The sequence below is a fragment of the Aristolochia californica genome, unplaced genomic scaffold (assembly GCF_029961685.1).
Source record: "Aristolochia californica isolate CCGP_79_NKW_82.1479 unplaced genomic scaffold, dmAriCali1.0.hap1 SCAF_4, whole genome shotgun sequence".
Classification (NCBI taxonomy): Eukaryota; Viridiplantae; Streptophyta; class Magnoliopsida; order Piperales; family Aristolochiaceae; genus Aristolochia; species Aristolochia californica.
The window spans coordinates 44679371-44692532 of NW_027182103.1; the positions used below are offsets into that span (position 1 = coordinate 44679371).

Consider the following 13162-nt stretch of genomic DNA (forward strand, 5'->3'; position numbering starts at 1 on the left):
ATCAGAAAATGTGGGAATTGAGATGAAACTTAAAAGATCAATTAAACCTCTTATTGCAATTTGAGAATCCTTTTGCAGAAGTAATTATTTTCTCATGAATGCTCCAAAGAGAAAAGTAGATTCTCTATATAAATTGAATCTCTCTCCCTGTCGGTTCATCTTAAATTATGTACTTTCTCTCATTTAAGCTTGGAAAGAAAAAGGAAAACGCTGCATGTGAAGTGGGTTCAAATGGGTTCTCTTAGAACTTACCCAGCCGACTGAGAAGGACTTAATGTGACAGGACGATCAATTCCTCGACCACACAGTGGAATGACAGAAGATAAAACACAAATCCATTGCAGCTAAAGTTTCTTTTGAGTTCCTGTTAGTTCATAACATGTATTATCAGTAATGTACCAGATTTCGCCTATCCAATACATTACACCTAATCCGATTATGCTCACCTGTCAATACTGCTTTCTTAGTTTTTCACTTTTTCGTAAAGATGTTATGTTCAGAGAAAAGAGAGAGAGAGAGAGAGAGAGAGAGAGAATGGACTGAAGAAAAGTGGGGTTTTTCTTTACGTACTCACGGAAATCCAAAGCGAGAATAAAAGGCGAAAGTGAGACGGAAGTTTGATTAGGAAAAAGAGAAAACGAGACCTTCGATGCCTGGCCGTTTTGCTCTCTACCCGATCGCTAGTATGATCGCAATGCCAGAGCATTTCAATAATCAAGTCGAATATTTCCATTCATATTTGATATTTTCTACAACGCTTCCAGCGGAAAAATACAATAGGACGACTTTCTTATCTGCAATCCTCTACCGTAAAAAATCAGAATAAGAATTTTGTCAGACGCTGCATCGGGCATGCTTCAAGCTATGCACACACAGCGTGGAGTACCAAAAAGGAAGAAAGAAAGAGCATCTCATACGCCAAGGTAATTAACTCGAGCTTCAACTCCACATGTACGTCCCCAATTTTGCTTTCTTCATAGCTTCATTCACATGAGCATCCATTTTTCTCTTTTCTCTTCACATGGAAAAGTTCATCACTTGTCTTTTCCAACGTCAATATATGCAGCTTCCCTCCCTGAAGATAATACTTGGATCGCACCGCTGGGATTATACTGCTTGGATGTGTATCTGTTTCCTTCTGCCTGTCCCTTCCTCGTTCTGGCCTTATCAACGCGAGCCCGCCGTACAACTTCTTGAATCTGACGATCATGCTCCTTGAGCATCTGATCTACATTTCCCGAGGGCCGAAGCAAAGGACCTGAGTAGTGGATCTTGTTCCCCTTAGAGCCGTAACCCAACTGCAACAAAAGCAAAATATCAGCAAGAAGAATTTTATTTCGTTCAACTTTACTTTGTTTCAATACTAGCTGTAGCTTTTTGAACCAGCTGAGCAGTAGGGGAAAAAGTTTGTTTTTAGAAAATTTTCCAATCGGAAGATGACCAAAGTGACTTGTACTCACCAAAACTGGGTCACGGTCACTGGACCTTCCCTCTTTTTGATAGACAGCTCTATCATGCTTTCTGCTGGATTCTATGCTGTCATTGCCAGATTCTATCAATCTACCGACTTCAGGTTGAGAAAGGCCAACCTTCTCAGACCCATTCCTTCTAGCAGCCACTAAACTCGACAAGGCTGACAAATCCGCTCCACCAGAAATATTTAGAGCATCATCCTCATGCTTCCTAGCCTTCACCCATGCACCTCGATGAGCTAATGGACCAGAATGAGAAGCTCTGTTACGGAAGTTTCCTTGAGAATCTTCACAAGTTTGTTCTGAGGCTTGAGCTTGCCTTGGTGGGTCTATTGGAAATCCAGAAGCAATTTCCTCCTGTTGGTGGCAGAACTTCTCACTCCGGCTCTTTGAGTTAGACTGACTTTGTCTTCTCTGTAATAGCAATAGAATCGCCACAAAAATAAATAAACCAGGAAGTGCATAGTTCAAAAACCAATTTTGAAACGTGAAGTGGCACATGAATCATATCTTTGACGATGCCAAGTAGCTAACTAAGTATATCTGAAGGAAAAGAGGGGAAGCCTGGCCCCCAAGACTTCGCTTTTCATTCACTTTTTCATGCGTCATAGCATGTGATCAGGATTTTGTTTGAAACGTACATGACCAGGATTGACAAGAAGGAAAAGCAAAACATTAAAAATCCAAATACAGCTGAAAAGCTATATCTAAGATTTTGAACCAATAATAGTAGGTTTATGCTCAAGTTCAGATATTGGAGAATAAAGAAGATACCCCAATTCCTACATTTTTTTTATGAAGAGAATTAGTAAGGCTAGAAGCAGTAGGTTTAACATATTGGATTTGAAATTTTTCCAGTTCTCCAAGATAAAACTTACACGAACAGCAACCAACAGTCAAACCACTCTATATTATACTATTATGGAACCCATGAGATTCAGGCCCTCCTAAGCACACAATAGGTGATAAGTCGTGAAGGTAGACAACCTTCAAAAATTCAAATAGAGTCCAAAATAAACCAATAGTAATAAACATTGCCAAGTTAACTGATTCTGTTAAAACTTGGACGCAACCAAGCCAAACTTAATTGAATCAGAGGAAACAAGGGAAATGGAAACAACAACAAATTTTTCTTTAAATGTTGAAACCCCTTACCCAGGTGGGACTTGAACCCAAGACCTCACCACCAAACCCCCCAAAGACCATTGAGCCAAAGACCCAGCCCACATTGAGAAACAAGTATGAACGAGCAATTTACAATAATGAGAAATAATTACCTGTGCCCTTGGCATCTATGGAAGAAGGGAACCGAAGACCTTTTCAAGGAAAGATATCTCAAAAAAGACTTTGATTGAAAAGCTAAACCCTATTGCTAAAAAAATAAAACAAAGAAATCCATTCATTGAGAAAAATAAAAATGGCAAATGTTTTCTGCACTCCTACATCCTTATCTGCGTCAGTTCAATGGCAAATGTTATGGGAGATGTTGCATTCACTTGTTTAACCGACTTAGCTCCTGGACAAGCATCAGGAACCCGAAACTCTTGAATGGTACAGGGAGATATAGCCAATACAAATGCTTCTTTCCATATCAAGTTAAACAGACAACACAAGTCTTTCCAAATCAGATACAACTTAGTGAACAGGCTAGTTGGACAAGTTGAACATTGAGCCCACAAACAATGGACTTCACAACCTTAAAAATAGTGGTTTTATACAGGAGGATTCCCTCTCCTGATAGACGTGTCAAACTAAATTCTAATGGAGTTCAAGAGAGAACTGTAGGCCCTCTGGAGAAATATTCTGACAGTCAGGAACTGACAACCTTCATATGCTGTCTTTTCAGAGCCACGGCGGACACCAAACCCTATTTTTAAGACTAAAGCCATTTCAGAGTCTCCTCACACCCCTGCCAATTGGAGAGGGATTGGATGCACTACCCAACCATAGCAGCTCGATGAATAATCAAGCTAATTCAAGATATCAGTAGTACCTTAACATCATGAGCCAATGTTTAGTGGTAAGTTGACTACAGATGAAAGAGGAGGAAAATCTCTTACCCTAGGTTTTTCTATTCATAGAAGAGCACCTTGCAATTGTTTGTGATGAAGTAACCTTTTTAGGTCAACAAGCAAGAGATGGAGAGAGGGAGGTAGAGAGCCATTCGAAAAAAAAAAAAAGGTAGAGAGAATTAATAAAGAAAAATCACTCTATGCGACAAGAGATAAATCAAGAATACGAGATGAGATGAGATGTCATCAAGGAGTCGTGATAGGCCTTTAGTATTAACACAATAAAGAATCATTGAAATAAGATAGCTAAATGAAAATTTGTAAGAAACAAATACAGTTATAAACAGAACAACTACAGCTTTAGACAAAGAAAGTAATGGAAAAAAAAATCAATATAAGAGTGAACACAATCATCAAAACAATAATTAAATACAAGAAATCAAGGCTTTACTTTGTAAAGAAGATTGACTCCTACCTGCAATGACAAGGGTAACTCAGCATTAGCTTCAGGAGCTGGAATTGCTCTGGAATCTCTGGATATCTTCCTTTCATGGTCAAACCTCTGCATCTTCCCCACTTGTCTGCTTATTACCAATGCAAGCACATGCATAAGACAACCATGAACTATGTACATGCAAAATGAGTATGATCATAGAAATATTGCATTATTGATTTCCCGTCTCATTGCTCTCAGGATAAAAAAACAAAGAATGAGAAACACTTTGATGTCTGTATAGTTAGACAAACAAAGAAGTGGTAAAACATAAAAATGTGGCATGATAACTAGTATTCATGAGTAAATTCACATAATAAGTAAAACCATGGTTAGTACAAAGATTCAAAAAGCTCCCAGGAAGTTCTATTCCACAGACAGCTTAAAAGACTCTTTAGCCACTGTGAAATCACTTTCATCTGAAGTACATCCGAATAAAAAGTCCAAATCCAGAGCTATTGGTTAATTAACATACTGAATAGGATGAGATTGCAACATATATAAGTTAGAACATTATCCTGTGAAACAACACTTAGAAGTAGAAATGAACAGGACTTGGTGATTAATGATTTACACCTTCTAGCTTCCTCATCTCGTACTTTTGCATCAAACTCCTTGCTTGGAGGATATCTAGGCAAACTTGACGGATCACATGCGAGTGGTTTTGTTGTAAAAAACTGAACAACGTAAGGTAAGCTTATTAACAAAAACCATTATAATGACACCATTAAAAAGAATATAAAGATAGTCAAAATTAAAAGAAAAATACTATAGCCTATGAGAATCCTAATTAAAACTGAATAATTGATCAAACAATCACAAGTTAATGCAGTCCTACCTATATGAATGACCATAAAAAAATATAAATCAAGATGCTTAGAATGGACTACCTAGTAATACCAATGAAATAGGTAGATAAGACAAAAAATAAAAATAAAAAAATTCTAAGAAATAAATGAAGAAAAGACGTAGTCTAACATCGTGACTCCAACACCATCAACATATTAATTTCTCCAGATAGCATTCCAACATGTAACAACATGAACAATATCCACAAAAATTAAACATGAGTATGAACATGCATTAGATACATGTATGCTGTCCCAAAAAACTTAAGTATACCAACATGTACTAGAATTATAATCTTTCACTTGCATATTTTTCCTTCCATCATTTTCAACGAAAAAAAAAATATTTTTCCTTCCAAATATGTTTTCATGTTCCCATGCCCTGCAACTTCACCATCACCACTCAAGTCTGCAGAAGCTGCTTTTTTTTTTCCTTCCTTCTCAGCACAATGCAGGCCAAAACTCATAGACTTCTTCAGTATAAAATCCTAAAATTTCTTGAATTTCTCCTAGAGTGATTCTATATATATTCTAGAGACCCACTGCAGATAAGTATAAAAAACTCAATTCTTTATTTGATATTTAATTCTGATCTATATGTATTTAAGTCATATATACTTATATCATTTTTATATTATCCATTTAAGAGCAAATATTTACTCATGCAGTTGCATTCCATCCGATGGATGGGTCCAATTGATAGTGACAGCTTAGTAATGAAGTTTTCTTTTGAAAAATGAACTTTTTTTTTTGAAAGCAAAGACTTACTAATGGACTTACACAAGCATTGAGCTAGATTGTTTTTTCCTTTTTTGAAAAAGGTCAAACTAATTGTCTCAAAATTACCATAATTATTTATTAGTGCTATGCTTCTTACTCTCTCATGCTCATCAGATTTATGAAACTAAACAATAAGAACAATTTAAAAAAAAAAAATATGTATGAAGGAACAAAATTTATTGGAGTTACCCTATGTAGCAGGGCAAATTCAGGCCCGAGTGAAGTAAAGCATGGAGAAGGACTTGGATGCATGTATAACCCAATGCCAAAAGTAGAGATTCTTTTGATGATAACCACTAAAGAAACCTGAACATGCCATAACCCTAATACTAGGAACCTTTAAGTGAAAATGAGATTAAAGCTACAAAAGAGAGATAATAAGAAAACAGCAAAAGTAATCACATCTTGTCTCAACCAGAAAAGTACCCAGTATCATCTTTGTCTACAATAAATTATGTTCTTATACAAATACTTTTTTATGAACCTTTATATTTTTCATAACAAAAGAAAGAGAAATAATTGAATTTGACGTTAAAAACAGTGAAGGTGCACATTTGTTCAACACTAGATAACATTCCACATGATTAGGCTCAATATTAGGTGACTAATCTTACTCTGTGAAAGAGTAATGGTACAATCACAAACCTCACTCTTTAAAGCAGAAGCTGCAGTCTCACGGTCCACAGGATCAATAGAAAGTAGTACTTCCATAAGCCCTAAAGCTGGAGCAGGGAAATCTTTATATGTTTCTCCAACACATCGTCTGTAAGGTTGCTGAGGCTTGAAAATTGTTGCATGAGGCAATTTTGACTTTCTCCAGTACTCCTCAGATGGTGATCCACAAAGCTTGAAAATTTTATGTAATTGTTCCACCTAATAGACAAAAAAGAAATAAAGTACCATAAATTTCCTCACTGAACAGTGTATTATACTCTGACAACATCTGCGCATCGCAGAAACAATTAAGCAATTAGAGGAGGTTGAGCATCATATTTAGAGCATTCAATACACAAGGAAGGAGATAATCTGTTAACAAGAAATAGAAGTAAAAGAGAAAAACTCAATAATGCTCTGTGCCACCCAGGCCATCATTTACTGTCTTCATCATTAAATTCTAGAAGCATCTACAAAGCCAATTTTAGGTATCTGAAGCAGTAGTTTCCACATTCCAAGACCACCCAGAAAAACACCAAAAGTAATAACATTTGACAACATCTGCATACTTTCTCATTCAAAAGGCTAATAACTCCTAGCTATGGCAAGTCCCTATCAACTGAACATCAATTGATGTTAAGTCAATCTAATGCCCCATAGGCCTGTTCGATGACCAACTACCCACAGCCTTGCCTACTGTTAAGTACAAGCTGAAAACAGCATATGCTTCCTTCCAGCGCAAACAATGCTGGAAGTTATAAATTGATAAAAAGCTTCATTATGAAAACCATGACATGCTGCTCACTGTGTATTGTGCGTGCATATCTACAAAGAGAGTACCTCTGTTCTCCCTGGCATGATAGGCTTGCCTGCATATAGTTCTGCAAGTATGCAGCCAGTACTCCACAAATCTACAGCAACCCCATAGTCAGTTGCTCCTAATAGAAGCTCTGGAGGTCGATACCACAAAGTAACCACACGACTTGTCAATGGGTGCCTTCTTTCAGGGTCAAAAAAACTAGCCAACCCAAAATCTGCTATCTTTAAGATGCCATTGTTGTCGATTAAAAGATTTGAACCCTTGATGTCTCGGTGTAGAATGTTCCGACTATGACAGTGGTCAAGACCACGTAGCAATTGTTGCATGTAGCATTTGACCTGCCAACACCAAATTCAAAATTGATAAGAGGATTTGTCTATCTAATGTGCTATCTGTACTACAACATCCAACAAGTTAACTCTTCCCTATAAATAAAACAAGTTAATTCAATAAAAATAGGTTGCACACTCATGTTATCAAACCATACTGATAGCAAGCTGAAAGATGACACGAGAGTGGCTGAAAAACGACACTATTCAAGTCTCGCGATAAATACAACTCAGAAAATACTCGGATCTGGAACAATGGATTAGTTTAAAGCAATAGTAGAAATGGATTACAGGTTTAGATACGATTTTGATATTTTAGATAACAATATTGTATTTGTTCATAATGATGAGTTTCAGACTACATGGCATGCCTCAACTCATATTACAGGTATCTTTTGGGGTTTACACCACTCGGAAGAGACCAAGAGTGTGGAGATTATGGGACGTTATTCTGAACCCATGTTATTTATCAGAATAAAAAAAGTATTTTGACTTACCTGCGGTTCACTGAACTTCATTCCAGGGCAGGATGCGAGCCCAGCAAGATCATGCTCCATATACTCAAACACAAGGTACAAGCTGCAAGACATCCTTGAAGTTACCAAGCCTTCTAAGTTTACAATATTGGGATGATCAAGTCTACGGAGAATGTGGATTTCCCTTGCCATGAATCTAACACTTTCAGGCTCCAGGTTATCAAACCGCACTTTTTTCAAAGCAACAATTTTTCCATTGTCAAGATCACGTGCCCGGTACACGTTACTATAGGTGCCTTGGCCAATCTGCAAAAAATTGAAATCCACTTTAATAATTATCAACAATCCAAAAAATGTTGTTTATTTAAGGTCAGCGAAGGCAAGAGAAATCCAAATCATAAATTTCTTATGAACATACTCATTCAAAACATATATTGACGATAAATAGAATCCGCTAAATCTAGTAAACATAGGGTCCCAATATCCCCTTAAATTTTAACCATATATAAGTAACCACAAATCCCCGTGTTCACTCCTTCCCCGCAAGGACAAAAATTCCATCTATCCGAACGAACATTCAAAGGAAACCGGCGCGTGATGAAATAAAATAATTATAACAAGCTAGGAGATTGAGAAACAAGCATACTTTGTCAAGTTTCTCAAAAGAATCTGCACGGCGTGGAACCCATCCCCTGATTGCTTCGCCGGCAACAGCAGCAAGCCACGCAGGCCAACCTGCTGCAACCTGCTCCCCTTCTGTAGCCTTCGGAATGGTACCTGTTGCAGGATGATGAAGATGCACATATGCTTGCTTCTCTCTTCGTCTCTCAGCATACTCTACCCGCGCCGAACCACTGCTTTGCTTTTCAAATGCCACGACTACCCTTCCATCTATGTTACCATAATTCCCCGTGAAGTCCTTTGGTCGAGATATTTCCTCCCTCCTAGACGAAGACACGGTGATCCTTTCATTTGCTGCCGGTAATTTGTTCGAAACTCTCTCTCGTGGGCTCTCCCGACTATCCTCTATTGCTGTAGCCTTGCAGCACAAGCACCCCATCGCGCCAATTCTCACGCAACAAATCCTAACCGCAGATTACCGCCAAATATATCTCTCTATTCTGAATATTGTCTTCCAGACGACTTCCAGCCAAATCCTCTTCATCTACATCCATCAAAATCATGAAGAAGAAAAGCATCCAAAATCCCATTGGGAAAAGATCGAACTACCCAAAATCATCAAAATTCAACACCGACTCCCATCTAACAAAACCTCTACACAAACCCCTCTAATAATCAGTCTCCTCCTCTTCAGCAAAAAACCAAACCAATGCAGAAACGAATTCAGATACCTTAAAAAGGATACAAATAAAAGAAGTAAGAAAAACCCTAGCGCCGTTTTCTAGGGTTTTGTAGGAGTTTCAGGGTCATGGATCTAAGCACGAATAGAGAGGAGCGACGATCAGGTAGACATCTGGGATAGGCGAAAACAGAAGTTAGCGTTAAAGGATCGTCCTACTTTTGGCGTCTTCTCTTTTTCTAAACACAGCTACAGCTATGAGAGACGACAGTGAAGCTATTAAGTAGTTGAGTCCCGAGTTTGGGATGACGAAAAATTGCAGACAAGCAAAAAAGTTTTTTTTTTCTTTTTTCTTTTCTCTTTTCTGCTTATCTTATCGAGAAAAAAAATCAATTTTGTGCCTGGCACACTACTCTTTATGCAGCAATGCTGCGAGCCTGCGACTGCGACATTCTTCCCTTCTTAGCTTCCCTCCACACCAACGGTCCCCATTTCGCGCACAACAACCACTCGGGCCACACAAACCGGTAGCCCCGAGGACCACGAAGCAGATAGGATAAATAATGGATTTAATAATCTCGCGCTTCCAAGTAAATGCCGTTTGGTAAGAGAATATTCTTCGTTCACGGCGAGAACCAGAAAGGGGTTTGGAGTTGTCCAATTTTGGACCCTTCGATCTATGGGACCGAGACGAATGAGACAACTCGCTGAGGATCCGGTTTGTGGGTCACGACTCCATGTGGGTGGTAACTGGAAACCTCAGCCGCTCAAAGTTACTAACTTGACCTTTTAATGATGGGACGGGATCTACCGTTTATTTATGACTATCAGTCTCTTCTGCAAGCCTAGTGTGGGACCGGCCTCATGTGGACTACGCGTCTAGAGGCTGGAGCAGAAGCCTTGGGACCCACCCTGTTCGCGGCTTAATGTCGAGTGTCGCGTGCCTGTCAGGGACTCGGTGAACTGGTGATCCATTGTCGCCGTCTGGCTCTTCTTTTTGTTCTGTTTTTTTTAATTTTTAGTTTTTCCTTTGACATCACAAGCATCCGAGTTGAAGATGTTGTTGCCCGAGTGACCCACGACAGCGAATTCAAATTCCCCCTATTGATTAGTATTTTAACTGAGTCGGACGTTGTCACAGCGACGGTCCTGTGTTTTTGTCATTTCCATGTACCATCCGCTCGCTAGCTGCTCAGGTTGTTTGTCGTTTATCATCGCCTCTTCCAGTAATTTTTTTTTCTTTAGATTATCTTCGATTCGTGACACGTTTTTTATAAAATTAGCGTGAAATATCATCACGTCAAGAGTGGCGATGGGACCTTTTGCTCCGGCCGGCCGGCCGGCCAGGATCTGAATAGTCAGACATGAGGAAGTTGAAAAGGATGAAGCAAGAGGTAAGATTCTATGCGTCAGCCTTTGCATTAGTTTACTCCCACGTTGCTCTCATAATCCTTCTTCCAAACGGAGTAAACAATTGCCGGGGGGGTGCGTCGGAACCACTAAACGCATGGGATCACGGGGCACAACCAGTGAAGTTACCTCACATGTGAACAACTTTTACAGACCGCCAGTAGCAAGAGTTAGAAATTGGAATAGCCTCTCATCGGGACAAAACTTGAACAAGTTTCAGAGTGCAAGAGAAGACGAGCTTTTCAACTGCTTTGTAATCATCTATCGCTGTCTCAGACTCTCTCCCTATAGAAATCGGAATTGGACGGCAGATTAACACATCACCGACCATCCGTCCCGTAATCCGTGATTGAAGCGTCAATGTTGACATTACAAAAAAAAAAAAAACAAATGTAAGCACATACATAGTTGAGAGTACCTTGACTAGTTCGGCCGGAGACGTGCAGGTCATGAATGTTGACTCTAAACAAGAGCTGATGGATATAAAAAGGCCGCCCAGGGGAGGATGAGATCAGGACCCTCGATGTTCTTCTCAATCATGATGCCTTGATACATTCTCCCTTGAAAAATGTTACGGGGATGACTGCCTCTTCATCGTCCTAAACATAGATTAGTAAGGCCGTAGTTAAAAATTTGGTTGTGTGACATGATCAAACTAAACATAAACTCAGTCATTAACAACTTGAACTATGTGTATTAAAGTATGGAAGGTATACCAGATTTGTTTTTCTTTAAAAAAAGAAAAAAAGAAGTATTCATAAGATTGCCACTTGAACTTTAGGAATTTCTAGATAACATAAAACCACGATTGATGGGAGTAGATGATCGATGTTGCTCTCTCTCTCTCTCTCTCTCTCTCTCAGGGGTGGCATCCAACCGATCCTGAGCCTGCTTATGTTCGAGCCAAGTTTGATTTAAATATTTCGAACTAGAGCTCGAGCTGAGCCCAGGCTCGAACCTAAAATTGTTATCAATATTGAGCCTAATAATTTTAATCGAGTTCGAGCCAAGCTCGAGCTTCAACATTCATTTAAATTTAAAAAAAAAAACATGTCAAATAAAGTATATATAAAATTATACATACATTTTACATAAATTTGGGAATGACCTCTACTTAAAATTGGACATAAGGGTGACATCGAATCCAACTGAGTCCAAATCTTATTTAAGTCGAGATTGATTTAAATATTTTGAACTTGAGCTCTAGCAGACCCTACCCTCGAGCCTGAACCTGTAATTGAACTCGAGCTTAATAATTTTAACCAAGTTCGAGCTTAACCTACATTTAATACTCTATATAAAATGTATGTCAACTAAATTATATATATAATTATGCATAGATTTAAAAAAAAATGATAGGGGAGGTTCGGGATTGAATTTCAATAATGGATTAGAACACACCAAATGTTGTCTAGCTTGTTTTGTAATTTTTGAATCTGGCCATAAATTTACCATGGCCTCATTAGTGCCCCTGGTTGAAAATTTATATTTTAGGAAAAACTATAAATATTTTTCCTATGATACATATTTAAAAAAAAAACTTTAAATAAAATCCTATTGATATTAGTGACTTATTAAAAAATTATAAGAAATATTTAAAAAATTTCTTAGGAAAGTTAAATGGACCTTTTATTGTCCCTTTTAGGGAAATAAATAAAAATTAATAATCAATCTAATATATTACTATATTTATCGATAAATTTTTAATCAAATAAAATATCAAACACAAAATTGTTATGAAAATGGACTTATGGTAAAAAGTATTACAACATCAACTGTCAAATACTTATTAACAAATTTTATATACAATTTTCTAGCCAATTTTGGCAGGAAAATATTACTTAGAAAATTATATGATTTTTACCTTTGGTTTTCTACCGAAACGATGCAGAGGTTAGCGACGAAAATAGAGGCGAAGGCAGATGAGGGGAGAAAGAAAATCGAACTGATGGCAACAATAGCAGATGGGAGGGGCTCGGCGGTGACGAGGGCAAGAAGAATTTTCCCCCTCCTCGGTCCCGACTCAGCCTGTTAATGAGCCGGATTGCGAGCTTTTGAATTGAACCATGATTCGGTCGAGTTCGACTCGTTAATACAAACGAGCCTTATCTGGATCTCGAACTCCAGATAAATCAAATCGAACCGAACTTGAGCCGCTCGCAAACTGGTTTGGTTCGACACCACCCATAGGGATGGGTGACCCACCCCTTATATTTTTATATGAACAAATTATAAACATAGGTAACAGATTCTATAAATTAGTAAGCTGAATTAGCTATTATCTTTTGAAATAATAAAAATTTAAAATATAATGAAGAAAAAAATCTCTCTTTTGTTCCTTCTAGGTGAGGGAAAAGTTCACCTGGCGCTCGCTACACGTACAAACGTTTCGGGTAAGATGTGATCCGAATACACACGTTATCGGTTTTTCGCTCTCTCGGTTTCTCCTTTAATTGGCGAAGGCGTCTCAGAAATTATGATTTTCGGCCCTTGAAGATACGAAGCATATTAATGGATGAACTTGATGGGTCATCGAATGACAACTACGATCAGCATAATCGGGTCCAC

At 38.2% G+C, this 13162-nt stretch overlaps 1 protein-coding gene across 1 annotated transcript; it reads right to left on the reverse strand.

Moving 5' to 3' along the window:
* Nucleotides 1-705: 705 nt before the first annotated feature.
* Nucleotides 706-9476, reverse strand: LOC137963991 (probable serine/threonine-protein kinase At1g54610). Its single transcript, XM_068811244.1, has 8 exons — nt 8531-9476; nt 7906-8190; nt 7100-7417; nt 6251-6478; nt 4554-4654; nt 3960-4065; nt 1461-1886; nt 706-1298 (listed from the first exon to the last, which is right to left on the reverse strand). Exons 1-8 carry the CDS (start codon nt 8942-8944, stop codon nt 1035-1037), a joined length of 2142 nt encoding a protein of 713 aa, XP_068667345.1. The 5' UTR covers nt 8945-9476; the 3' UTR covers nt 706-1034.
* Nucleotides 9477-13162: the final 3686 nt, after the last annotated feature.

Bases quoted from the DNA above. Each gene is read 5' to 3' on its own strand.
- LOC137963991 (XM_068811244.1), bottom strand. From the start codon at position 8,944: ATGGGGTGCTTGTGCTGCAAGGCTACAGCAATAGAGGATAGTCGGGAG. The intron at 1,887-3,959 runs GTAGGAGTCAAT...TTGCTATTACAG, and splicing joins AGTTACCCTTGTCATTGCAG to AGAAGACAAAGTCAGTCTAA. The intron at 1,299-1,460 runs GTGAGTACAAGT...CTTTTGTTGCAG, and splicing joins GTGACCGTGACCCAGTTTTG to TTGGGTTACGGCTCTAAGGG.